Source organism: Rhinoderma darwinii, chromosome 2, assembly GCF_050947455.1.
Source record: "Rhinoderma darwinii isolate aRhiDar2 chromosome 2, aRhiDar2.hap1, whole genome shotgun sequence".
NCBI classification, from domain to species: Eukaryota; Metazoa; Chordata; class Amphibia; order Anura; family Rhinodermatidae; genus Rhinoderma; species Rhinoderma darwinii.
The window spans coordinates 289996426-290022936 of NC_134688.1; the positions used below are offsets into that span (position 1 = coordinate 289996426).

General features: G+C 43.4%; 1 protein-coding gene across 5 annotated transcripts in view; it reads right to left on the bottom strand.

Annotated features, from left to right (window-relative positions):
• Positions 1–26511, bottom strand: part of CD164L2 (CD164 molecule like 2) — an 85305-nt gene that overhangs the window by 22994 nt on the left and 35800 nt on the right. For 2 of the 5 annotated variants that reach the window (XM_075850567.1, XM_075850565.1), the window contains exons 2-3: positions 17029–17121; positions 9678–9755 (exon numbers count right to left, since the gene is read on the bottom strand). In XM_075850567.1, coding sequence (XP_075706682.1) covers positions 9678–9755; positions 17029–17121 — 171 coding nt within the window. Of the gene's footprint in view, positions 1–9629; positions 9756–17028; positions 17122–22684; positions 22935–26511 lie in introns of those variants that run through there. The other 3 variants (XM_075850564.1, XM_075850566.1, XM_075850563.1) reach the window with 3 other exon arrangements.

The window sequence follows — 26511 nt, forward strand, 5'->3', positions numbered from 1 at the left end:
ATAATTGGAAAGAACGATGTGGGGTCCCCCCCAATTTTCATAACCAGCCAGATACAACACAGCAGCAGCAGGCAGCATTACAAGGGTGGGAAGGGCCACTGTTTTTGACCTTCCCCAGCCTAATACTACCAGCCTGCGGCCACCCCGGTGCCTGCCCGTCACTACAGATGATCGGGTACTGGTTCGTACCCGGCTCTTCCCAGTACTCCTGGTGGCGGTGGGTACCCGGGTAATAATGGGGGTTAGTGTTGGCCTCTGCACCGGCTAACATTAAGCCTCGCCTTAGTAATGGAGGTTGTCAATCAGCCAGCGGCCATTACTAAGGCGGTAATAATAAAGTTTAAAAAGATACAAGCACATAGAAAAAATATTTTATTGAAATAAAAAAACACAACCCTCATTAACCATTTTATAGAGAATAAAAAAAACGCCGTCATTGAAGTCCTCGAATCCGAAGTCCAACAACCGAACCTGTAAAAAAACACAAACACACAAAAATAATCAGTAACACATAAAGAAGCAAAATTATTATTCTTACCTATCCTGGGTCCAGCGCTGGAGACGCAATGTCAGCGAGCTGAGCCCTGTATCTAATCCAATCATGTGTGATACTGTCTGCTGAGCTGTGTATCTAATCCAATCATGTGTGATACTGTCTGCTGGGCCATGTATCTAATCGTATCTTGTGTGATACTGTCTGCTGAGCCCTATATCTAATCCGATCATGTGTGATACTGTCTGCTGAGCAACTGTATCTAATCCTATCATGTGTGATACTGCCTTCTGAGCCACTGTATCTAATCCTATGATGTGTGGTACTGTCTGCTGAGCCACTGTATCTAATCCTATCATGTGTGATACGGTCTGCTGGGCCACTGTATCTAATCCTATCATGTGTGATACTGTCTGCTGGGCCACTGTATCTAATCCTATCATGTGTGATACTGCCTTCTGAGCCACTGTATCTAATCCTATCATGTGTGATACTGTCTGCTGAGCCACTGTATCTAATCCTATCCATAGTTTATAGGGTCGTAGTGCTATAGATATGCTATGCTGTCTCATATACACACTTTTTTTTGGGCGGACACATATGTATTGGGGCTATTCCCTTACATTTTAAGCCCTGAGGGTATGTTCACACGGCAGCGTCTGTTACGGCTGAAATTACGGTGCTGTTTTCAGTAGTCCATGGAAAACTGCTCCATTTACGTCTGGAGAAGTGACAGGCACTTCTTTGACGCGGGCGTCTTTTTTACGCGCCGCCTTTTGACAGCGGCGCATTAAAAAAAATGACCGTTGGCACAGAACGTCGTAAGACCCATTCAAATGAATTGGCAGATGCTTGCCAACGCTTTCGAGCCGCATTTTCGGACGTAATTCAATGCTAAATCGCCCGAATTACGTCCGTAAATAGGGTGTGTGAACCCAGCCTTAGTGATGCCCCCGGCTGCTAGTGCTGCATTGTTGGGTCACTTAGGAGATCCAGCGATGCAGCTGAAGGCTGCGGACCGTCGGCCATGAGAAGTTTGCGGGGGGGGGGGGGAGGCCCAGTAAGAATTTTTGCATCGGGGCCCATGAGCCTTTAGCTACGCCCCTGCCTGCCACATATGGCCCCCAGGGAGCCTGCCACATATACTGGCCAGAATACCTGCCTCAAATGCTCCCTTTAGTGCCAGGCAGCCACAGATGCTCAAATTCCGATAAGTGAAGTCCCTTAGAATCCATCCCACGTTTACCTTCTTTCTGCATCTGATGTGTATCGGTCACGTTGGCACATCAGATGCAATAACTTTGCAGAGATCAGTTACAGTAAAGAGAACAGGAGAACAGGGAATCAGGCTGCGACCACATGACCTCAGCTGCTTCCCTGGATCTTCTATTCAGCTGTTTGATTTGGCAAAATTTAGAAAAATCATTTAAAGTAGTTCCAGGATTATTGGAGGTAAATTAAATAAATGTGGTAATATACCTCTAAAATTGGTCTGCTTGGAGAATATCCACTTCTTGCTTTGACTTAAAAAACTGCATCAAAAACTGAGTGTGTGACGCATTATAACATAAAGCAAACAATATTGACTGCAAACTGAAAGCGGACTCTGTCATCAGAATATTCTTCCCGATGTAAGGTCTATTTACATGTGCAGATGTTCCTATTAGCGATCTTTGAAACTATTACTATAAGCGATCATATAGCGATTAAAGTCTTTACACAACATTGTCATTTTAATAATCCTTAAAATGTATAGTTTGGCTGCCTATTAAACAATGTTACATATTGGCTATCAATTAAAAAATACATGTTTGTATGCCACAATATCATCTATTACTTGAACATTCAACGAGCGTTTTATTCAGTTGTTACATTCAAATTAAAGAGACTGTCACCACATTATAAGTGCCCCATCTCCTACATAAGGAGATGGGCGCTATAATGTAGGTGACAGTAATGCTTTTTATTTAGAAAAACGATCTATTTTCACCACTTTATTAGCGATTTTAGATTTATGCTAATGAGTGTCTTAATGCCCAAGTGGGCGTGTTTTTACTTTAGACCAAGTGGGCGTTGTACAGAGGAGTGTGTGACGCTGACCAATAAGCATCATGCACTCCTCTCCATTCATTTAGGCAGCGCATAGGGATCCTTTTAGATCGCTATGTGCTGTCTTATACTAACACATTAACGATACTGAAGTGTTTAGACAGTGAATAGACATTCCACGGGATGTCTATTCACAATCTCTGCACTTCGTTAATGTGTCTGTGGTAGTTACAGCAGAGCACAGCGTAATCTCGTTGTAACCTGTCATCTACAGCGTAATCTCGCGAGATTACGCTTGCTCTGCTGTAACTACCTCAGACACATTAACGAAGTGCAGGGATTGTGAATAGACATCCCGTGGAATGTCTATTCACTGTCTAAACACTTCAGTATCGTTAATGTGTTAGTATAAGACAGCACGTAGCGATCTAAAAGGATCCATATGCACTGCCTAAATGAATGGAGAGGAGTGCATGACGCTGATTGGTCAGCGTCATACACTCCTCTGTACAACGCCCACTTGGTCTAAAGTAAAAACACGCCCACTTGGGCATTAAGACACTCATTAGCATAAATCTAAAATCGCTAATAAAGTAGTGAAAATAGATCGTTTTTTAAAATAAAAAGCACTGCTGTCCCCTACATTATAGCGCCGATCTCCTTATGTAGGAGATAGGGCACTTATAATGCGGTGACAGAGCCTCTTTAAGTGAATATTGTTCACGATGGCTTTTTAGCGTTAGAATCTGACTGATTATCTGTTTGTGTAAATGGGCCTATAGTTATGAGTTTGCAGTATCCATGAGGGGAGCGCTACACCCACCACCCTTACCAGTGATTGATGGTTGTTTGCTGTATATGCAGATACACAGCCACCCCACAATCACTGTTGAGGCAAAGGCAAAATAATTCTCAGCATGTGCTCCCTCTTAGGCCACTTTCACATAGCAGCATTTTGGTCAGTATTTTGCATCAGTATTTGTAAGCTAAAACCAGGAGTGGGTCCAAACACGGAAGAGTATTTGTCATCTGTGTGCTGTCCATTTTAACAACGGACAGCACGCTGACTCATACAAGTCAATGGGTCCATTGCAAGAAACTTTGGTCCGTTTTTGCGAACCAGTCTCGCCCATTGAAATCTATGGGTAAGTGAAAATAACAGACAGCTCACAGATGACATCAAGCAATGCATAAAAAAGTGAAACCAGGGAGTGCTTGCAGAGGAGAAAAACGGATGACATACGGAAGAAAAAAAGGACTCTGACACACGAACGCAACAAGGATATTCTTACGGACAAAAAACATTCCATTTTGTTTACAGATGCAAGTTAGACATACTCATGTGAATAAGGCCTTATACTTTTTCGCTGTGTAGGTTCCACTTCTGGTTTTGGCTTCCGAATACTGATGCAAAATACTGACCAAAATACTGCAGTATAAGGGCTTATTCAGACGAACGTGATATACGTCCGTGCAACGCGAGTGATTTTCACTGGCCTCGCACGGACCTATGTTAGTCAATGGGGCCGTTAAGACAGTCCGTGAGTTTCACACAGCGTGTGTCCGCTGCGTAAAACTCACGACATGTCCTGTATTTGTGCGTTTTTCGCGCATCACGCTCCCATTGAAGTAAATGGGTGCTTGAAAATCACGCGCAGCACACGGAAGCACTTCCGTGTGACGCGAGTGATTCGTGCAACAGCAGTAAAAACTATAAATGTAAACAGAAAAGCACCACGTGCTTTTCTGTTTACAAACATACAAACAGAGTGTCATAATGATGAAAATCACGCAGCCACGCATCATACGCTGTTGACACACAGAGCTGTTATGTACCTTTTGTGCGCGCAAAACGCTGAGTTTTTTGCACGCGCAAAACACTCCCGCTCGTGTGAATCTGGCCTAAGGCCTTATTCACACGAACGTGTATTATGTTGCACGGACCTATGTTAGTGAATGGGGCCGTTCAGACAGTCTGTGATTTTCACGCAGCGTATGCCTGCTGCGTAAAACTCACGATATGTCCTATACTTGGCCGTTTTTCGCGTATCACTCACCCATTGAAGTCAATGGGTGCGTGAATATCTCGCACGGCACATGGAAGCACTTCCGTGTGACGCGCGTGATTCGCTCAACAGTAGATAAAGAAATGGAGGAAAATATAAAAGCACTTCCTTCATTTCTTTTTCTAAACTTCAAAACCGCGTGTCATAAGAATGGCATATGCGTGATAATCACGCAGCCACGCAGCAAACACTGATGACACACGCAACTGCAGCGCGCAAAAAGTACACGTTCGTGTGAATAAGGCCTGAAAGAGGCTTTTAGGCAAGAGAGGTCCCCCTTTTTGGTTTGCTTACTACAGGATTTTTTAGAGTTCCGTAATGTTTCTTCATGAAGACAAAGCAAGCCCAATAAACAGCTTCCTAAACACGAAGTTGATCAGCTGTTATCACTAGGGAGTAGCAAAGAAGTATTCGGCACACAAGTTAGTGATTTTTGAAAATCTTGGCATGTATTTAATCAATAGTTGATGGTACTTTATTAGAGTCGGTTTATTAAGACTGGCGTTTCATATGCCAGTCTTAATATAAAGATTGCTGGATCGAGATGCCCCTCATTTATTAAGAGGCGCACACCTCTTAAAAGGGGTTTCGAGTCCTAAAAAATGTATTGACTTGAATGAGAGAAGGCTGTAATACTGTATCGTCTATGGCCGCGGTCCGTCGTTCTAACTTACCCCTCGACGACCGCGGACATGGACATCCTGCTGCTGTGCTGCGTCATCCCCCTGTGAGGCGCCGGCACTTACTTCCGGGTATCGAGACTGTCTCCCGGAGGGTGCGCGCACGCGCTCTTGCCCGCTCTTAAAGGGCGCGCATGAAAATCATCATAATCAACTCACATGATGTTCTGGACTATAAGAAGTGTCTTCCAGCTTCCCAGTGTTCCCTGTACCTGTATCCTGTATCCCGTGCTATCCAGTACTATCCTGATCTACTGCTGTGCTGAGCTGTTGTCGTGCTGTGCTGCATTTCCATGCCGGCTCTGCTACTCCACGCCTGACGTCTACCTGCCGCCTGGTCCGAGCTGAGCCTGCCTTGCTACTGTCTACATTGCCACAGGTAACCTTTCTGGACTATAGACTCTGTAACATACCTGTTTAGCCAGCTGCCATCCTGCTACGCGGTACGGCCCAGTGGGTTCACACCCCGCATCATGACACATACTGTGAACCACTGGCGTAGCTATAGGGGTCGCAGCGGTCGCAATTGCGACCGGGCCCCGAAGCCAGGGGGGCCCATGGCCCCCCGCAACACATCAATAAAAAGTTACTATAGTAACTTGGGCCGCGGGCCACTGTTACTATAGTAACATACTTTACTTACCTTCCTGGTTCCGGATCGCAGCGGAGGTCCTGACGTCAAGCGCTGTGTGCAGCGCATGACGTCACAGCGCTATGCGCCGCGCACAGCATCGAGACGACAGAACTCCCGCCGCGGCCGAAGAGGAAGGTAAGGTTAGCCCTGACTGGCGGGGTCCGACTCCCGGGACCCGCCAATCAGCTGTTTTGAAGGGGCCGCAGCACTTGTACAAGAGCTGCTCCCCTTCATTCCTGTCACTTCATTCCGGTCACACTGTGAATCCGTGTCGGCGATTCACAGTGTGAGCAAGTAGTGAAATGAAGGGGAAGCAGCTCTCGTACGAGTGCTGCGGCCCCTTCAAAACAGCTGATTTGCTGGTCCCGGGCGACACATCAGCTATTGATGGCCTATCCTGTGGATAGGCCATCAATGTTTAGGGACTGCACAACCCCTAAGCCTACGATGTATCAGGCTTAGGGGGCCCATGAGACAGGATCACAGATTGTGTGATCCTGTCTGCTGGGCCCTGTATCTAAGCCAATCACATGGTAGGCTTAGATACATGGCCCATGCGTGATCCTGTCTGCTGGGCCCTGTATCTAAGCCTACCACACTGTAGGTTTAGATACAGGGCCCCAGCACACAGTAATCTTATACTGTATAAGATTACTGTCTGCTGGACCCTGTATCTAAGCCTACGTTGTGGTAGGCTTAGATACAGGGTCCCACAGACAGTATCACACATGGGCCCTGTATCTAAGCCTAACACGTGTTTCTAATCATTTTTTGTGTGTTTTCTTACAGGTTCGGTCGTTGGACTACGGCGGATTCCAGGACTACTTCGATGACAGCTTTTTTTTTATTATCAATAAAATGGTTAATGAGGGTTGTGTGGGTTTTTTTTTTATTTCAATAAAATATTTTTTCTATGTCTGTGTTTTTTTTAAAACTATATTACTACCGCCTTAGTAATGGCCGCTGGCTGATTGACGACGCCCATTGCTAAGGCGGGGCTTAGTGTTAGCCGGTGCAGAGGCGAACACTAACCCCCTTTATTACCCCGGTACCCACCGCCACCAGGGGTGCTGGGAAGAGCCGGGTACGATCCAGTACCTGACCATCTGTAGTGATGGTCGGCCACTGGGGTGGCCGCAGGCTGGTATTATCAGGAGGGGAAAGGCCAAAAACTGTGGCCCTTCCCACCCTGGTGATGCTAGGCTGCTGCTGCTTTATTGTATCTGGCTGGTTATGAAAAATGGGGGGAACCCCACGTCATTTAAAAAATAAAAATAAAAATTTGGAAAGAACGATGTGGGGTCCTCCCCAATTTTCATAACCAGCCAGATACAACACAGCAGCAGCAGGCAGCATTACAAGGGTGGGAAGGGCCACTGTTTTTGGCCTTCCCCAGCCTAATACTACCAGCCTGTGGCCACCCCGGTGCCTGCCCGTCACTACAGATGGACGGGTACTGGTTCGTACCCGGCTCTTCCCAGCATCCCTGGTGGCAGTGGGTACCGGGGTAATAATGGGGGTTAGTGTTAGCCTCTGCACCTGCTAACATTAAGCCCCGCCTTAGTAATGGAGGTTGTCAATCAGCCAGCGGCCATTACTAAGGCGGTGATAATAAAGTTTAAAAAGATACAAGCACATAGAAAAAATATTTTATTGAAATAAAAAAACACAACCCTCATTAACCATTTTATTGAGAATAAAAAAAACGCCGTCATTGAAGTCCTCGAATCCGAAGTCCAACAACCGAACCTGTAAAAAAACACAAACACACAAAAATAATCAGTAACACATAAAGATGCAAAATTATTATTCTTACCTATCCTGGGTCCAGCGCTGGAGCCGCAATGTCAGCGAGCTGGGCCCTGTATCTAATCCAATCATGTGTGATACTGTCTGCTGAGCTGTGTATCTAATCCAATCATGTGTGATACTGTCTGCTGGGCCCTGTATCTAATCGTATCTTGTGTGATACTGTCTGCTGGGCCCTATATCTAATCCGATCATGTGTGATACTGTCTGCTGAGCCACTGTATCTAATCCTATCATGTGTGATACTGCCTTCTGAGCCACTGTATCTAATCCGATCATGTGTGGTACTGTCTGCTGAGCCACTGTATCTAATCCTATCATGTGTGGTACTGTCTGCTGAGCCACTGTATCTAATCCTATCATGTGTGATACTGTCTGCTGGGCCACTGTATCTAATCCTATCATGTGTGATACTGCCTTCTGAGCCACTGTATCTAATCCTATCATGTGTGATACTGTCTGCTGAGCCACTGTATCTAATCCTATCCATAGTTTATAGGGTCGTAGTGCTATAGATATGCTATGCTGTCTCATATACACACTTTTTTTTGGGCGGACACATCTGTATTGGGGCTATTTCCCTGACATTTTAAGCCCTGAGGGTATGTTCACATGGCAGCGTCTGTTACGGCTGAAATTACGGTGCTGTTTTCAGGAGAAAACAGCACCGTAATTTCAGCCGTAATGGCATGTGCAGGCGTCTTTCGCTGCGTCCATTACGGACGTAATTGGAGCTGTTTTTCTATGGAGTCCATGGAAAACGGCTCCATTTACGTCTGAAGAAGTGACAGGCACTTCTTTGACGCGGGCGTCTTTTTTACGCGCCGCCTTTCGACAGCGGCGCGTAAAAAAAAATGACCGTCGGCACAGAACATCGTAAGACCCATTCAAATGAATGGGCAGATGTTTGCCAACGCTTTTGAGACGCATTTTCGGACGTAATTCAATGCTAAAACGCCCAAATTACGTCCGTAAATAGGGTGTGTGAACCCAGCCTTAGTGACGCCCCCGGCTGCTAGTGCTGCATTGTTGGGTCACTTAGGAGACCCAGCGATGCAGCTGAAAGCTGCGGACCGTCAGCCATGAGAAGTTTGCGGGGGGGGGGGGCCCAGTAAGAATTTTTGCATCGGGGCCCATGAGCCTTTAGCTACGCCCCTGCTGTGAACCGTGCTACAAGTGTGTTGGCGATTCACAGCGCGAACAGTAAAGGGAATGAAGGGAAAGCAGCTCTACAAAACAGCTGATTTGAGTCGGACCCCGACCGGATCAGATATTGATGGCCTATCCTGAGGACTTTTTAGGACTGGAAAACCCCTTTAATGAATTAGGTGCTTCTCTGGCCGTCCGTGTGCCAGAAAGTCAAATCTAAAATAGCTACGAGCTGAAATAGATTTGCGCTATAATTGATATCAGTTTCTGATATAAATTATAGCAAATTTGTCAGGCTGTGTTAGTCCTGCCCCCTCGTGCGATGCTCCACCCACTTTTTAGAAAAGAGTAGTGAGAAAACATTTCCTAGTCAAAAAACGCTGAAAAGGTATTAAGTTTCTGCTTTAGTGTTTATACATGAGGTCTATTAATACTATATTTGAACTACCATCTTGAATGTTGAGTGAGCTTTATATACTTTTCCAGGACTATCCGTTAATGCAGAATATTTGATAATCCGTCACCTATTAGATCCCATTTATATTAATCTGAAGATATTTTCAATATTTATAAAAATTTGTAGTAACTTGTAAAAAAATTTATCATGCTCTTATTTATACATAGTGCTTCTAAATTTACATTTATAGTGAGTATTTTTTACTATTTACATTTTTACCAATAATGATAGTAAAAAAAATATAGATTGCTCTACACATAATTATTCAATGCAATTGATTTTTCCCATATACCTGATCTGTTTTCCCCACCATTGCCACTTCCTCCATATGGACGTTTACCTGTACACATGCTGCTACTGTTTGTTACTGTACAGGATTCATGTTCATATTCTTTTTTGGAGACACAGCTGCTGTTTTCTAAAAAGATAAAAATAACAGAAAATACAAAATCTTGAAGAGCAAGAAATGACTGATTTGGAAGTAAATCCTACGTATCACAAACTTTTTTAAAGAAAGCTCCACATATATATGGATAGATGTTAGTGAAAACATTCCCTGTACACAATGTAAGTTGGTGCTTAATACTCCCTTCTTATTAGGCTCTGTTCATATCAAATTTGAGCCCTCCATGTGATGTATTGCCCGGCGTATACCTCTGACATAAGCCCACTCTATAGGCATACAGTGGCATACGTCGCCCATAGGGTCCCATGTTAAAAAACATGCGAGGGATGCCTCTGCACAGAAAAGCGTAGTAGACTAAGGTTTTCTATGCAGCAAAAAAAAAAAGTATACTGACGTATATTAGCCCAACGGAAGCCAAAAGGACATTCTTTTGGCCTCCGTTGGGTAAATAGGGCCCTATGGATAAATTTGGCGTGTATGCTGGGAGCTTTTACCGACGTATATGCCATATGTAGGGCTCAAACATGATGCTGACATGGTCCTATACCCTTTCAAGAGGCCGACTCTTGTTTTATGATTGTTTTTTGCTTCTGTAAAACAAGAAAACTATGGATTCTGGATTTTCAAATGTATTAAGATGTGGCATATTCACTACAAAAAAAAATTGTGTCTGAAATCCATTCCACACATCCGAATAGGGGGAGAGACTAGGTGGGCAGGAGCTCTATGGGAGAAGATGGCTAAGAGAGGGGAAAGTGGCAGGGGCGGAAGTGGGGCCAGGAAGATACGCACCCTGACAGGAGCTTTATGGAGTGGCAGGGGGAGACAGATGGGCAGGGGCTCTGTGGAAAAAGTCAAGGGGGCGACAGTAAATGTGCAGGGGGCAAAGTAAATAAAATCATTGCACTAAAGCTGCTGCCTTTTCTGGTTCCTGCAGGCTCTAAGATCTTCCACCGCCGAGGCATGCCTGGATAAAGTTTCCGCCTCTTCGCACGTAGCACTCATGTCGCATGTGTAAACCCCAGACCAGATGACAAAATAATTTAGACCCCTAAATCAATTTAGACCCTCGATCAGACCCCTTAATTATAACAGACCCCAGACCAGACCCCGTAATTTATTCAGATCCTGACGAGATTCCTAAGTAAATACAGACACCCGACCAGACCACTAGACAAATACAGACCCCCGACCAAACCCCTACAATAATTCAGATCCCAGACTAGACTCTTAAATCAATACAGACCCCAGACCATAGCCCTAAATAAATACAGACCCCAGACCAGGCCCCTAAATTAATACAGACCCCAGACCAGACCCCTAAATTAATACAGACCGTAAACCCCTAAATGAATACAGACACCAGACCAGACCCACCAATTCAATACAGACCCCAGACCAAAGCCCTAAATAAATACAGACCCCAGACCAGGCCCCTAAATTAATACAGACCCCCAGACCAGGCCCCTAAATTAATACGCACCCCCAGACCAGACCCCTAAATTAATACAGACCCTAAACCCCTAAATGAATACAGACACCAGACCAGACCCACCAAATCAATTTAGACCACCAGCCAAACCCCTAAATTTATTTACACCCCAAACCAGACTTCAAAAAATTTTTTAGGCCCCAGACCAGATCCGTTATGTACTTACCCCTTCCGATTCTTCTTGCCTCCACTTCTGGCCTGGTGACTCTTTTTCTTTGGGCACCTCATGGTTCTGATGCTGGGGTCCTGCTTTACGTTGTATGCACTGCTGCACAAAATCTGGACACCAGCGTCAGGACCTTGGAAAGCAGGGCCCCAGTGATAGTTAGTTTGGAGAAGGGAACGGGCTCTGCAATAGAATGCAGCCCATTACTTTCTCTAAACGAAATGCCGCTGGGTAAAACTTTGATTGAGGAGGCGGCAGCGGGTGGGCGGTCGCCGGCAGGGCCTCTTTTTTTTTTTTTTTGTGGCCGGGCCCTATTAGATTGTACTGCAGGTACTGCCCTAATGGCGGTCCTGTCTGGAGGAATCGCATAAACAAGCCATTGCTGTGGTCAAACAAGATGTCGCTCATTTTGGCCACAGGTTGGTGGACTTGGAGTCATCCCATGAAATAACTCAGCAAAGGCTGGATGATAATCTTTTAATACTGCAGAAGCATACCTCCCAGCTTATGGACATTCATTCCCACTTGGAGGACATTGAAAATTGTTATTGACGGAATGAGCTTAGAATTAGGGTGCTGACTGAGGAGGTGTCTCCCCAAGATTTGGAGAAAATTCTCCGGCCACTTGGACCTAAATCTTTAGATCCTGGTAGAGACCAGGGATGTCATTTGGCGGATGCATTTTTATAACGAAAAAGAAGCCATTTTGCAGGCTGCCAAGAGTAAACACCCTGTCACATTCAAAGACTTAATTGTCTATTTTTACAGATCTGCAACGTTGTACTCTATAATTGTGCAGGGCCCTGAGACCTCTCACCCAATTGCTACGACATAGTAGGATTCCTTACAGATGGGGGTTTCCCTTTCAGCTTATTGTCCGAAAGGACGGGCGATCAGCTATTTTTAAGAATATTGGGGATCTCCCATCCTTTTTTAGGGACTTTTGAACTTCCACAGATGACCTTGCCAGATTCGACTTCTCTGCTTATCCTGCCTCCTCTGCCTGCTCGAGATCTTTGGGAATGTGTTCCTACTCCTTGACCTTAAAGAGCGCCTGGACAGTCACCTCCATCGTAGACCACAAAAGCTGGGCTGAGATGAATCTCTAGTGGCACAGTGTGTAATTATCCATAATTACTCGTTCCTGCACTGTCAGGGCATATACTGACTTCATATTAATGCCTTTTTTCCCCTACAGATACAGGGTAGTTGTACCTAGAGCCCTGGATTTGACCTGAACTTATTTGTTAGATTCACTCTTGTTATATGTTGTCAAATGCCTATTATTATGTGCTTCAATACAGACCTCTCATGATAGCCTTCCTTATTACCGTACTGTTGGTCCGATAGAGATGACCTTTTTTTTCTCCTCCTTTTCCGCATACTTGCCCTATCCCCTCATTGGTGATACTACTTTCAGGGTAATTTAATAGCCTGTTAGCTATGTGCCTTAAGCTGTGGGTTTGTTAAGGGACCTGCACTACCTAGGCTCCCTCCTCTTCATATTATTAACCTCCTTCCCTCGTAGGTTTCGGTCATGTTGCACATACCCAAGAGGTTCCACATTGGAAACACTTCTAGAAAGTTGTCTATTCATTTAATGTTGATATTTGAGGTTTTTCCTCAAATTCACCTATTTGTATTACTACTAACTGCACCTCCCCTGTCTGTTGTTGTGCTAGTCTTCACTTTTTCCTTCTTATTCCTATCTGACCATGGCAAAGCAAAGTTTCAGTTACAATTCATGAGGTTTGGATAGTCTTGAAAAGCGCAGCCAGAAACTCTATGACAATAAAAATCATGTCTTAAAGGAACAGTGTCATCACAATTTTTTTTTTAATATGTTAAAGATGTTAGTGCTTTATTAAAAACGTTTATATTTATTTGTGTGTTTGTGTTTTACTTTTTCTTATTTTTACACTTTTTCTTCCCTATGGGGGCTGCCATTTTTTTTTCCATTTCTGTATGTGTCGATTAACGACACATACAGACATGGAATACGGCAGCCACAGTCCCATAGGGACTGCGAACGGGGGCCTGTTCCATCCACTAACATGTACGCCGTCTGTGTGGGAACTGCGCATGCGCCGCTCCCACACAGTCCAATTTGAAATGCGCGCCGTCCGGCGCCATTTTCCTGTGGACCGGAAGTCGCGGCCGGACAGTAAGATTACTACTTCCGGTCGCGGCTTCCGGACTTGTGCACTTGGACCAGCGGCAGCAGACGGAGCGGACGGGCCGGAGGGAGCCGCGGCGGCAGGAGCAGGTAAGAGATTTCTATGTATGTTCGTGTTTGTGTACGTTTACTACTGTATGTAAACCTACTACACTGTGTGTTAGCTCAAAAAATGGCGACACACAGTGTAGGAAGTTAGACCGTTCAAACCCCTCGTTTATCCCGGCACTAGCCAGGATAAAGGAGGGGGGGGATGCTGAGAGCTCACTAGAGCGAGGGCTTTTTACCCAATTTTGCAATGCTGCAATTTTGGGAATAGCTCCATCTAGTGACCAGCAATGGGAAATATTATAAATTAGAATTAATTTATAATATTTCCTGACTCGTGAAAAAAATAAAAAAAATTTGAACAATGTTTAATCACCTACACACTAAATGTTTAATTAAAAAAAACAAAACATGTTTTTCTGGCAACACATTCCCTTTAATCTCAATGTTTTAATAAACCTATTTCAAATCCTCCTCAGTTCCTAAATGTTTTAATAGGTATTACAACTCTTGGCATCATTCCACTAGTTCAATCCACAAACCCAAAAGCTGTGTTCATTGCATTTCACAAATCCTTCTCTCCTCAGGTGTTAAAGTCTATGGGCTAGTTCACACTGAGTATTTTGGCGCTGTTTTTGACGCGGAAACCGCATCGGAAGCAGCGCCAAAGAACACCCAAAATCGCCTCCCATTGATTTCATGCCCGACATGGCCTTTTTCCGGTGTTTCTGTCTCTGACCTAACATTGACATCAATGGTTGGAAGAGATCGTGTTTTTCGCGGCTGTTTTTATCCGCGCCGCTCAATGAACGTGGGCGAAAAAACACCATAAAAAGCGCAGCAAGTGTTCTGCCAGCACATCAAAATCTTTTCCTGAAGGAATTTTGAGGCAGATTTTTCTGCCTGCAAAACACTCTGTGTGAACTAGGCCTAAAATTGATACTGATGGGAGGTTTCTGTTATTGAGATGTTCTTTCTAACCAAGTGTATACTGTTGCTAACATTTACTTCGAAATACAGGTCAGACTCAATTTGATGTTTGAGTTCCTTGAAAGCTAGCTACATTTGAGACGGGCTCATAGTTTATTCTGTGGAAGACTTGATCCAACATGACCCTTGATCCAACTCTTGACACCTCATCTGTATCCTACTCAGCAATCCATAGGGTAAAAGCATATTTGACAAAACTTAATTTAGTAGATCTGTGGTGTGTACTTCACCCAGGTCCAAAAGCTGTTATTCAGCAGTTCATAATTCCTTTAGCAGGATAGATTTCCATTTTGTGTCTCATAGCCTTCTTGACCTCGATCCAACTAAGTTGATTGATATAAGTTTATGGTCAGATCACGCTCCTATTCTGGGATGTTTAAGACTGCCCAAGCTCCTTTCAGGGGATTTTCATGGTGTCTTAATAATAACTTGCTTGGGATGAGGTTTATTTGGGCGAGGTCAGCAAAACGGCGGCCGCCGGTGAGCACCACCCACCATTTTCCAAATATGAGGAAAAAAAGGGAGAAGAAGAGGGTATTCAAACAAAAAAATATACCATACTCATCACCTTCCCTGGTCTCCCGCAATGGCGCATCCTTGAGATGACGTTGTTTTGTCCCATGTGATTGCTGCAGCTAATCACAAATGACGTAATCTCAGGATGCCTCCAGGGACGCATTGCTTAGCGATAGGCTACAATGGTCAAATGTGACAAAACGACGTCATCTCAGGAAGCCAACAGGGACACGGCGCTAAGAAAGGTCAGAGTATGGTATTTTTTTTATTTTAGTTTTTTTTAATTTTAGGGGTGGAATAGCAAGTGCCCCGATTGCAATGTCTTATTTTCTGATGTTATGGAATCACCAGTTAAGCAATTCCAAGGGTGGAAGTTTATGGAATTGCTAGGTGAGTGATTCCCCAAAGGCTGCTGGAGACCGTCAGGAATGAGTGTGGAAATAAATCTGCAACCCCAAATCTGTCACAACTCTGATCGACAGAATCCAAGGCTACTCTGTGGATTTCGCCAGAGCCCACCGCAAGGCAGGTTGGACTTTGAAGCATAGAACCCAGGTTGTTTTAACAGAGTTTGGTGTTGGATAACAGGTGCAATGCAGGCAGATACCAGAGCAGATAACAAGACAGCCCGAGGGTAAACAGAAAGTCCAAATCCCAAAGCTAGTGGATACTAGGGATTGCAGAGGTCAAAATCAGCCGGGAGCAGAAAGTCCAAATCAGTAAGCAAAGGGTAATCCAGGGACAAGCCGATGTACAGTTCCAAAAAGTGCAAATAGTCAAAGGTGCAGGGTATAGTCAGTAGCTTGATCAAACACATGGAAACAAGGAAAATCACATGCAAAGAAAACAGAACCAACCCAGATTTAAATACTCCACCCTTCAATCTGATAGGAAGAAAGACAGAGAAGTGTAATAGGCTCAACAACTAAAACCAGAACCGCCCAGAAGCTAGACTAATAGTCATGGTAATCTTAAAGGGACGGACGTTTCCTAACATCTGATGTCTACTAAGACTTTATCCAAGTTGCGATCCGCAGCTAATTTATTTGGGCCGGAAATTTGCTCATCTTTAGTCAAATTTTTTAACCAAATCATACAAATGGAGGAACTTGTAGTTCTAAATAATCTAGAAAATCCAGACACATTCTTTCCATGGCATTTGGTTGCCTTGGACTTCATTTAGGAGTTCTCCACGATTTAACCACTAGGTGACGGAAACTTGAGTTACCCCAATTTATATAATTGCCTTTAAGTTCAACTATAGATAGGTACTTTCTTATAACAGACACTCTCTTTCCCCCAAATTATTGTATCGGCCTTATGTTCTCCCTTTCCCCACCTTCCTTTTCCTTCATGTCTTCCTTGTGTCTCCAGTTTGCTGTCTTGTCATGTCACAACAGTGTTTTATTTTGACTACCCTTGCTGGGCAACTATTCTCTGGATTCTGTGTTCTACTTTAGGAACTTTGTTTATATGTGCAAGAGTATTACATCCTTATTACTTATGGGGAATCTCGAGCAATGTACAGTTTAATGCGATAAAAAAAAACAAAGCTAGCATGCAAGCCTTAGAAACGGCAAAGTGCTTTTATTTTTGCACATGTCATACGCACAATGGGGGAGATATATCATAACTGGTGTAAAGGAAAAATAGAATAGTTGCCCATGGTAACCAATCAGGTTGCTGCTTTTATTTTCCAAAAGGCCTTAAAAAATGATCGGTGGAATCTGATTTTCCTTTTCACCAGTTTTGCTATATCTTCTCAAATGTTTGCAAAGAGCCATACAGATTTTGATTCCACTATAAGTGAATAAAATGTATGCATAATCTGGAATCCATACCTAAAGGAAAGTATGAATATAAAAAGCCATTCACTTTTTTTTTCAGCAATTGTTACCTGAGGTTCCACATGTCACCCACTCACAGGAGATATTCAGACTTGGCTCACCTTCAATACAAGTCCCACAAGAGTTCAACTGGCTACAGCGCTCTGTGAAAAAACAACAACAAGATAAGGCTTTAACTTTTGTGCGAGTTTTATTATAATAACCCATTAGCAAACCTATTGTATAACGTTACCATCAAAAAGGCTACACTTAAAGGGAACCTGTCACCAGCATTTCACCTATTGAACTCTCCTCACCCCTCGTCAGCCTCTGCTGTCAAAAGTTCATTGCTGTTATCCCGTCTCCTAAACTCCTCCTCCAACTGCAAATAACGTTCTGCAAACATTTTGCGCCTTTTATCGTAATAATCCGGCAGTCTCGTTTGTCCCTCTTCTTATGCCCGCCCACTGCCGAAAACTGGCCTGCCCTGAATGTCGAAATCTCATCTAAGATAGCGCCCATGCTCCCGTCATATATTGTCCGACACCCTTCCGTGCTTCACCGGGCCTCAAATCTAGTTACTGCGCATGCGCCGCTATGGTGTCCCGTAATGCGTTCGCACCAGAACAGGAGATTGATGCGCAAGTGTGGGGTTTCGCGTGTGTGCTGGGGGGAGGCGAGGAGCTGTCAATCAAAAGTAAGGATGCAGGGTTAACTCGGAAAGGCTTGAGGAATGAAGATATGACTCTTTTCAAACAAAGATATGACTCTTTTATGCTCATTAGTATACGGTGTGGGAACACTAAAAAACGGAGTACTAAAGGTAGAGAGCCGACTAAGAAGACAATTATAGGTAATATAAAAATGATTTTTCCCACACTTACACCAGGTATTGCCGGTTTAATAGGGGAAATGCTGGTGACAGGTTCCCTTTAAGCTTCCTATATTTGGCCAAACCCAACGATTTTATCAGGATCAGACAAGGATGCAATATGTATAGGGGCAGTCTAACAGTCCTGTGAGACCTGTACTCGGGTGGAAAAAAGAACGGACACGTCTCATTCCCCTCTCTGTATTGAAATGTACATGCACGCTTGGCTGCGTCAAGCATGAATGCTTATGGGAGAGTTCGAATAGATCGCCGACGGCAGACAGCTATCTAATATGTATGGCCATCGTTCGCCTTTGGAAGCCTTCTAATAATAACAAGAGCTCCAAAAAGTTTCTTGTGGCTGCAATATGGAGGGGGCAGGGGGCGACGCTGCACAGTTAAATTGCAGCAACTTAAAGAGGCTCTGTCACCAGATTTTGCAACCCCTATCTGCTATTGCAGCAGATAGGCGCTGCAATGTAGATTACAGTAACGTTTTTATTTTTAAAAAACGAGCATTTTTGGCCAAGTTATGACCATTTTTGTATTTATGCAAATGAGGCTTGCAAAAGTACAACTGGGTGTGTTTAAAAGTAAAAGTACAACTGGGCGTGTATTATGTGCGTACATCGGGGCGTTTTTACTACTTTTACTAGCTGGGCGTTCTGACGAGAAGTATCATCCACTTCTCTTCAGAACGCCCAGCTTCTGGCAGATCACGCTGTGACGTCACTCACAGGTCCTGCATTGTGTCAGACGAGCGAGGACACATCGGCACCAGAGGCTACAGTTGATTCTGCAGCAGCATCGGCGTTTGCAGGTAAGTCTATGTAGCTACTTACCTGCAAACGCTGATGCTGCTGCAGAATCAACTGAAGCCTCTGGTGCCGATGTGGCCGACGCTCGTCTGACACAATGCAGGACCTGGGGAATGACGTCACAGCGTGATCTGCCAGAAGCTGGGCGTTCTGAAGAGAAGTGGATGATACTTCTCGTCAGAACGCCCAGCTAGTAAAAGTAGTAAAAACACCCCGATGTACGCACATAATACACGACCAGTTGTACTTTTACTTTTAAACACGCCCAGTTGTACTTTTGCAAGCCTCATTTGCATAAATACAAAAATGGTCATAACTTGGCCAAAAATGCTCGTTTTTTTAAAAATAAAAACGTTACTGTAATCTACATTGTTTCCGTCGAAAAAACAGAAACCTTATGGAACAGAAACAAACGGAAACCAGTTGCAATGGAAGCATTATCATTGATATCAATAGTAATGCAAATGGAAGCTATGGTTTCCATTTGCCTTTCCGTTGATGGGTTCCTCCGACGGAAAGGTCTAGCAGAACCCATCAATGGAACCTCTGATGTGAACAGGCCCTTGGGTAATATACACATTCTGTGGATAATTAGTATATATTATTAAGGAATTGCTGTGCATGCAATTCCCTTATGTCAAAGTATAAAGATCAATACCACATGGTCATGTGTATGTTAATTTATTGAATCCCAATTGAACCCCATTCTTTTACGTAAGGGAATTGTGTGCACAGCAATTCCTTAATAAAATATACGAATTACCCACAGAATGTGTATGCTACTTTATTGTACCCCATCCTTTTAAATAAATGAAGCATGCACAGCAATCCCTAAACTATATGAATGATTCTCTACTTTTACTTAAAGGGGTTTTCCAGCCCCTAAAAATTCATGGCCTATCCTCAGGATAGGCCATCAATAGCTGATGAGTCGGGGTCCGCCTGTCGGGACCCACGTCAATCAGCTATTTTGAAGGGGCCGTAGCGCTCATACGAGTGTTGCTTCCCCTTAATTTTTAGTTGCTCACTGTGAATCGTCGACACGGAAGTAGCACCGATTCAAAAGTATTGCAGCCTTTTCTTCCATTGCAAGAATCCAGTACTGTGAACCGCTGCAGCTGCTGTGTCGGCGATTCACAGTGTGAGCAAGTTAGGGGAATTAAGGAGAAGCAGCGCTCGTACGAGCGCTGTAGCCTCTTCAAAACAGCTGATCGGTCAGGGTCCCGACAGTCAGACCCCAACCCATCAGCTATTGATGGCCTATCCTGAGGATAGGCCATCAATTTTTAGGGGCTGGAAAACCCCTTTAATGGGGCTGCATAAAGCTCCGATGCACCATGCACAGTTCAGTGACTTGGTGCTGGGAGGAGTCCGATATATTCTGTGTGGACTTCATAATCCTGCCACCATTTAGGATGGCAGTGTCTTCATTATTGTTAATTATAGCTGGGTGGCAGAACAAGGAAGCCTGTATCAAATATATCTGACCCCATCTTCCGGCACCAGCTAACTGAACTTTTTTTAGTGTCTTTATGCCAAAAAAAACAGAAAATCAAGATTAAAATCGAAAATGCCTATAAACTTGAAAAAGAACCAAGATTTAATTCATAGGCTATATCGCCCAGCCCTAAATATACACTACCGTTCAAAAGTTTAGGGTCACTTAGAAATTTCCTTATTTTTGAAAGAAAAGCACAGTTTTTTTCAATGAAGATAACATTAAATTAATCAGAAATACACTCTATACATTGTTACTGTGCTAAATGACTATTCTAGCTGCAAACATCTGGTTTTTAATGCAATATCTACATAGGTGTATAGAGGTTCATTTCCAGCAACCATCACTCCAGTGTTCTAATGGTACATTGTGTTTGCTAACTGTGTTAGAAGGCTAATGGATGATTAGAAAACACTTGAAAACCCTTGGGCAATTATGTTAGCACCGCTGTAAACAGTTTTGCTGTTTAGAGGAGCTATAAAACTGACCTTCCTTTGAGCTAGTTGAGAATCTGGAGCATTACATTTGTGGGTTCGATTAAACTCTCCAAATGGCTAGAAAAAGAGAGCTTTCATGTGAAACTCGACAGTCTATTCTTGTTCTTAGAAATGAAGGTTATTCCATGCGAGAAATTGCCAAGAAACTGAAGATTTCCTACAACGGTGTGTACTACTCCCTTCAGAGGACAGCACAAACGGGCTCTAACCAGAGTAGAAAGAGAAGTGGGAGGACCCGCTGCACAACTGAGCAACAAGACAAGTACATTAGAGTCTCTAGTTTGAGAAATAGACGCCTCACAGGTCCTCAACTGGCAACTGCATTAAATAGTACCCGCAAAACACCAGTGTCAACGTCTACAGTGAAGAGGGTACTCCGGGATGCTGGCCTTCAGGGCAGAGTTGCAAATAAAAAGCCATATCTGAGACTGGCTAATAAAAGGAAAAGATTAATATGGACAAAAGCACACAGACATTGGACAGAGGAAGATTGGAAAAGTGTTATGGACAGACGAATCGAAGTTTGAGGTGTTTGGATCACACAGAAGAACATTTGTGAGATGCAGAACAACTGAAAAGATGCTGGAAGAGTGCCTGACGCCATCTGTCAAGCATGGTGGAGGTAATGTGATGGTCTGGGGTTGCTTTGGTGCTGGTAAAGTGGGAGATTTGTACAAGGTAAAAGGGATTTTGAATAAGGAAGGATAGCACTCCATTTTGCAACGCCATGCCATACCCTGTGGACAGCGCTTGATTGGAGCAAATTTCATCCTACAACAGGACAATGACCCAAAGCACACCTCCAAATTATGCAAGAACTATTTAGGGAAGAAGCAGGCAGCTGGTATTCTATCTGTAATGGAGTGGCCAGCGCAGTCACCAGATCTCAACCCCATAGAGCTGTTGTGGCAGCTTGACCATATGGTACGCAACAAGTGCCCATCAAGCCAATCCAACTTGTGGGAGGGGCTTCTGGAAGCATGGGGTGGCATTTCTCCCGATTACCTCAGCAAATTAAAAGCTAGAATGCCAAAGGTCTGCAATGCTGTAATTAATGCAAATGGAGCATTCTTTGCCGTAGCAAAGTTTGAAGGAGAAAATTATTATTTCAAATAAAAATCATTATTTCTAACCTTGTAAATGTCTTCACTTTATTCTCTAGTCATTTTGGAACTCATTTGATAAATATAAGTGTGAGTTTTCATGGAAAACACAAAATTGTCTGGGTGACCCCAAACTTTTGAACGGTAGTGTATATAATTATTATTATGTGTGAGTAGTATAGTTTAATTTCTACACAAGCATCCACAAGTACATAAAGACATGCACATAAACAGGCTTTAGTAAAATTTTACATATTATATAATGGCCATAAAGTATTCGTATTAAAAACCTCTATAAATGCCACACACCTTAAACCAAAACTAAAACTCCATATACAAGATATGTAACTATGTAACTAAGATGACAGAGAGTAGCTCTTGGACAATATACTTTTAAGTTATTTGTAACAAGAGACTGGACCTATCCGGAGCTGAAAGTTTTCAATGACCCTAATTCTATGTATTATAGAATTATGTATTATGCAACATATGTACGTTTTCCGTCCCTCAAGAGTCTCCTAAGAGCTTTAACAATTACATTGCTGAGTAATATCAGATTTCTCACAGTGCAAGTTTGTCTAGTTTCAATAATTAAGTATTTAATGCTTAAGTAGTGAGATATTATTACATGAATAGAGTGACTAATAAGAATACACACCTCTTGTAAATACAGAGCAAGGCCCCATGCACACGACCAAAAATGGGCCATAATTACGGGCCCATTCAATTCTATGGCCTGACGGACACCTTCCAGTATGTCTACGTAGAAACCTGCCGAAAAAAATAGGACATGTCCTATTTTTTTATTTTGTGAACCGTGCTCCTATACTTTATAATGTGAGCACGGCTCGTAAAAACGGATGGGTCGTAATTACGGGCACGGTCGTGTGCATGAAGCTTACAAGTCTCCACCATTCGGAGTTACTGACTAGGTACCTACCTGCATCACAGAGAGACAAGGCAGCGGCTAGAAGCACAGCAATGCAGAGTTGATACTTCATATCTAAGTGTAGAGCTAACAATCCTTAGAAAGGAAAATGTAACTACTATGCACAACAACTAGGCAAAAAGATGCTCTGCAGGATTTGGAAAGGGGGCTCTGTGTAGGAGCGATTTGTCTCTGACCCGGTAACTGATCAGACAAGAAGAGGAAATTGAGCTGATGACAGAAACCCGAGACAGGAGCAGCACATTGCACCTGAAGAGACAGAATCCTGCACACGTCTACATTGGAGATACACAACAGCCCTATATAGTATCGTATAATGGCGTGACAGGTAAACAATCAAGCAGTATAATATTTCACCACTTCTAAAAACATTATTTTAGTATAAAATTAAAACCTAAGCTGAGCTGCCACTTTTCGAAGCATGTAGTTTATTGTAGGCCACAATTTCACATTCAAGCCATCATTAAATTTTTAGATTTGCTTTTATTATATTTTTTTACAGATATTCCTATAACCCAATTATTAAAAGAAGGATTCTGTTTTTAGTTTTATCCGGGGCCGACAATAAAGAAATCTGCCAACATAACATACATATTCTGGGGAATTTAGTACAGATTCTAGCACCAAACACCACTGCTATAGGGAATAGAGTCCAATCTGTTATTCTTCCTGGAAATGTATGAATAAATTGCTCTTTGGGCAGAGTGTGAAGAGACATACTCCATTGACAAGGGGTATGTATAACACCCAGTCACCCACACTTATTTGTACAGTCAGGGATAGGCTCATACTCGCGACAAGCACACATGCAGTTCATACATACACATCTACTTACACACCATGCTTACCTCCAGGGAATTTCCAAGGGGTGTGATAAGTGACGCACAGAATCTTTATTCACATATTCCCGCCCATTTGGATAGGCCACGTCCCCAAACACCACCAACCTAATGCGTTTGAATCACAGGTGTCACGAAGGGTCTGTGGACCCACTGGGCCGTACCGCCTTGGCGGTAAGGCAGCTGGCCAACAGGGTGCAGGACAATGTCTATAGATCATATATAGGATACCTGTGGCAGCACGGACAGTAGCTTGGCAGGAACTAGGCAGCAGATGGACGACAGGCGTGGGTAGGCAGTCAAGCGTGGTATCCGGCACGGCAATAGCAAGCACAGCATTAGATCGGGATATAGGAGCAGGAACTGGAAACACTGGGAGTAGGAAACACTAAGGGACCAATTTCCATAGACAGACTAAGGGATACACTACAATGCTCAGGCGTCGAACTAGGGGGCTGGACCCCTCTTATAGTCCAGGGTACTCACGGGTCATAGGTCGTCCATGAAGTCCGGTGCGCGTGCTACCCCTTTAAGAGCGGGGACGAGCGTCTACAGCTCCTGTACACGATTGTGCATGTAGGGAACATTGCACATCAAAGATTTCTCACAGTTTTTGCAGTTGCAAAGTTAGGGTTAGGGTTGTCTGCAGTTTACTGCAACAAAATGTAACTAGATCACAATGTGCATGAAACACTTCAAGGCACAAATTTGTGCAGAAGTCCAGGCTAAATGAATGCCCCCTGCAGTCCTCGTAGCTCGGCGCCTGAGGCAAGATGTTCATCCCACCTCATGGGCAGTGCGGCGCTGAGCTGGAAGCATTTATTTTAGATAATGCCATGACATGCAAACATTATAAGCCTGAAATCCACTTAAAGGGGTTATTTTAGGTAGGGACTGCAAATCATCCAGCCTGAACGTCATGTGTATTCAGAATCCTGACACTTCTGACTCTTTTCTTTGAGATTTCTAGCAAGGGAAACGAAATCTCGCGAGATTACGGAGGTAAACGAGATTTAGTTTCCCTTGCTGGAAATCTCAGAGAAAAGATTCATTCAGAAGTGTCCTGATAATGAATACACATGATCATCCAGCCTGGACGTCATGTGTATTCAGAATCCTGACACTTCTGAATCTTTTCTGTGAGATTTCCAGCAAGGGAAACGAAATCTCGTTTACCTCCGTAATCTCGCGAGATTTCGTTTCCCTTGCTAGAAATCTCAAAGAAAAGAGTCAGAAGTGTCAGGATTCTGAATACACATGACGTCCAGGCTGGATGATCATGTGTATTCATTATCAGGACACTTGATTAACGTTAATCTCTGTTTATGCGGCTGCACATCGCTGCTGTGTAAATAAATTTAGAGGAGTGTATGATGCTGACTGGTCACTGATTGGTCAGCGTCATACACGTAAACACGCCCAGTTAAAAACACAATACACGCCCAGTTGGACATAACGGAAAAAAAACGCCCAGTTGTCCATTTCAAACCTCATTTGCATATATATATAAAATAGCTCATAACTTGGCCAAAAATGAAAGTTTAAAAAAAAACAAAAAACTTTACTGTTATCTACATTGCAGCGCCGATCACATGCAATAGGAGATAGGGATTTGAGAATCTGGTGACAGAGCCTCTTTAAAAAACGGCTGAAAATCAGAGGCTGTTTTCCCTTGAAAACAGCTCCGTATTTTACAGCCGTTTTTTGTTTTGCGTGTGAATATACCCCAAGGCTTAAAGGGCCACAGGATATGTCATAAATGTCAGATAGATGCAGGTCCCACCTCTGCGAGCCGCACCTATCTGTAGAACGGGGCCCCTATACCCCGTTCTACTGCTCTGTGTTGTGGCTAAATAGTGTGATTTCCGACCTCGCTGAGCTATGCTATTTTCGTAAGTCCCATAGAACTAAATGGTAGTTACGGAAACAGCGTAGCTCCCATGCTACACTGTTTCCGTAACTGCCATTCACTACTATGGGAGTTACGGAGACAGCGTAGCTCAGCAAGCTACACTGTTTCCGTAATTCATGGTCAGGAATCACACGCAGAGTCACAACACAGAGCAGTAGAACGGGGTATAGGGGACCCGTTCTAGAGATAGGTGCGGCTCGCAGAGGTGGGACCTGCATCTATCTGACATTTATGACATATCCTGATGGGAAAACACCTTTAACCCCTTAGCGTCTAAGCCTGTTTTGGCCTTGTGGACACAGCCGATTTTTGCAAATCTGACATGTGTCACTTTATGTGGTAATAACTCCAGAATGCTTTTGCCTATCCAAGCGATTCTGAGTTTGTTTTCTCGTGACATGTTGTACTTTATGATACTGAAAAAATTTTGGCGTTAAATTCAATATTTATTTGTAAAAAACGCCAAGATTTAGAGGAAATTAGCAGAAATTAGCATTTTCCTAAATTTAAATGTATTTACTTGTAAAACAGATAGTAATACCACACAAAATACTTACTAGTTTATATTTCCCATATGTCTACTTTATGTTTGCGTCGTTTTTTGAACATCCTTTTATTTTTCTAGGACGTTACAAGGCTTAGAACTTTAGAAGCAATTTCTCATATTTTCAAGAAAATTTCAAAAGCCTATTTTTTCAGGGACCAGTTCAGTTCTGAAGTGGCTTTGAGTGCCCTATATATTAGAAAGTCCCCAGAAGTCACCCCATTTTGAAAACTGCACCCATCAAAGTATTCAAAACCACATTCAGAAAGTGTTTTAACCCTTTAGGCGTTTCACAGGAATTAAAGCAAAGTAGAAGTGAAATTTACAAATTACATTTTTTTTCTTCGAAATTTCATTTGTAATACATTTTTTCTGTACCACAGAAGGTTTTACCCAAGAAATGCAACTCAATATTTATTGCCCAGATTCTGCAGTTTTTAGAAATATCCCACATGTGGTCCTAGTGTGATAATGGACTGAAACACAGGCCTCAGAAGCAAAGAAACACTATCCAAGGAGACCA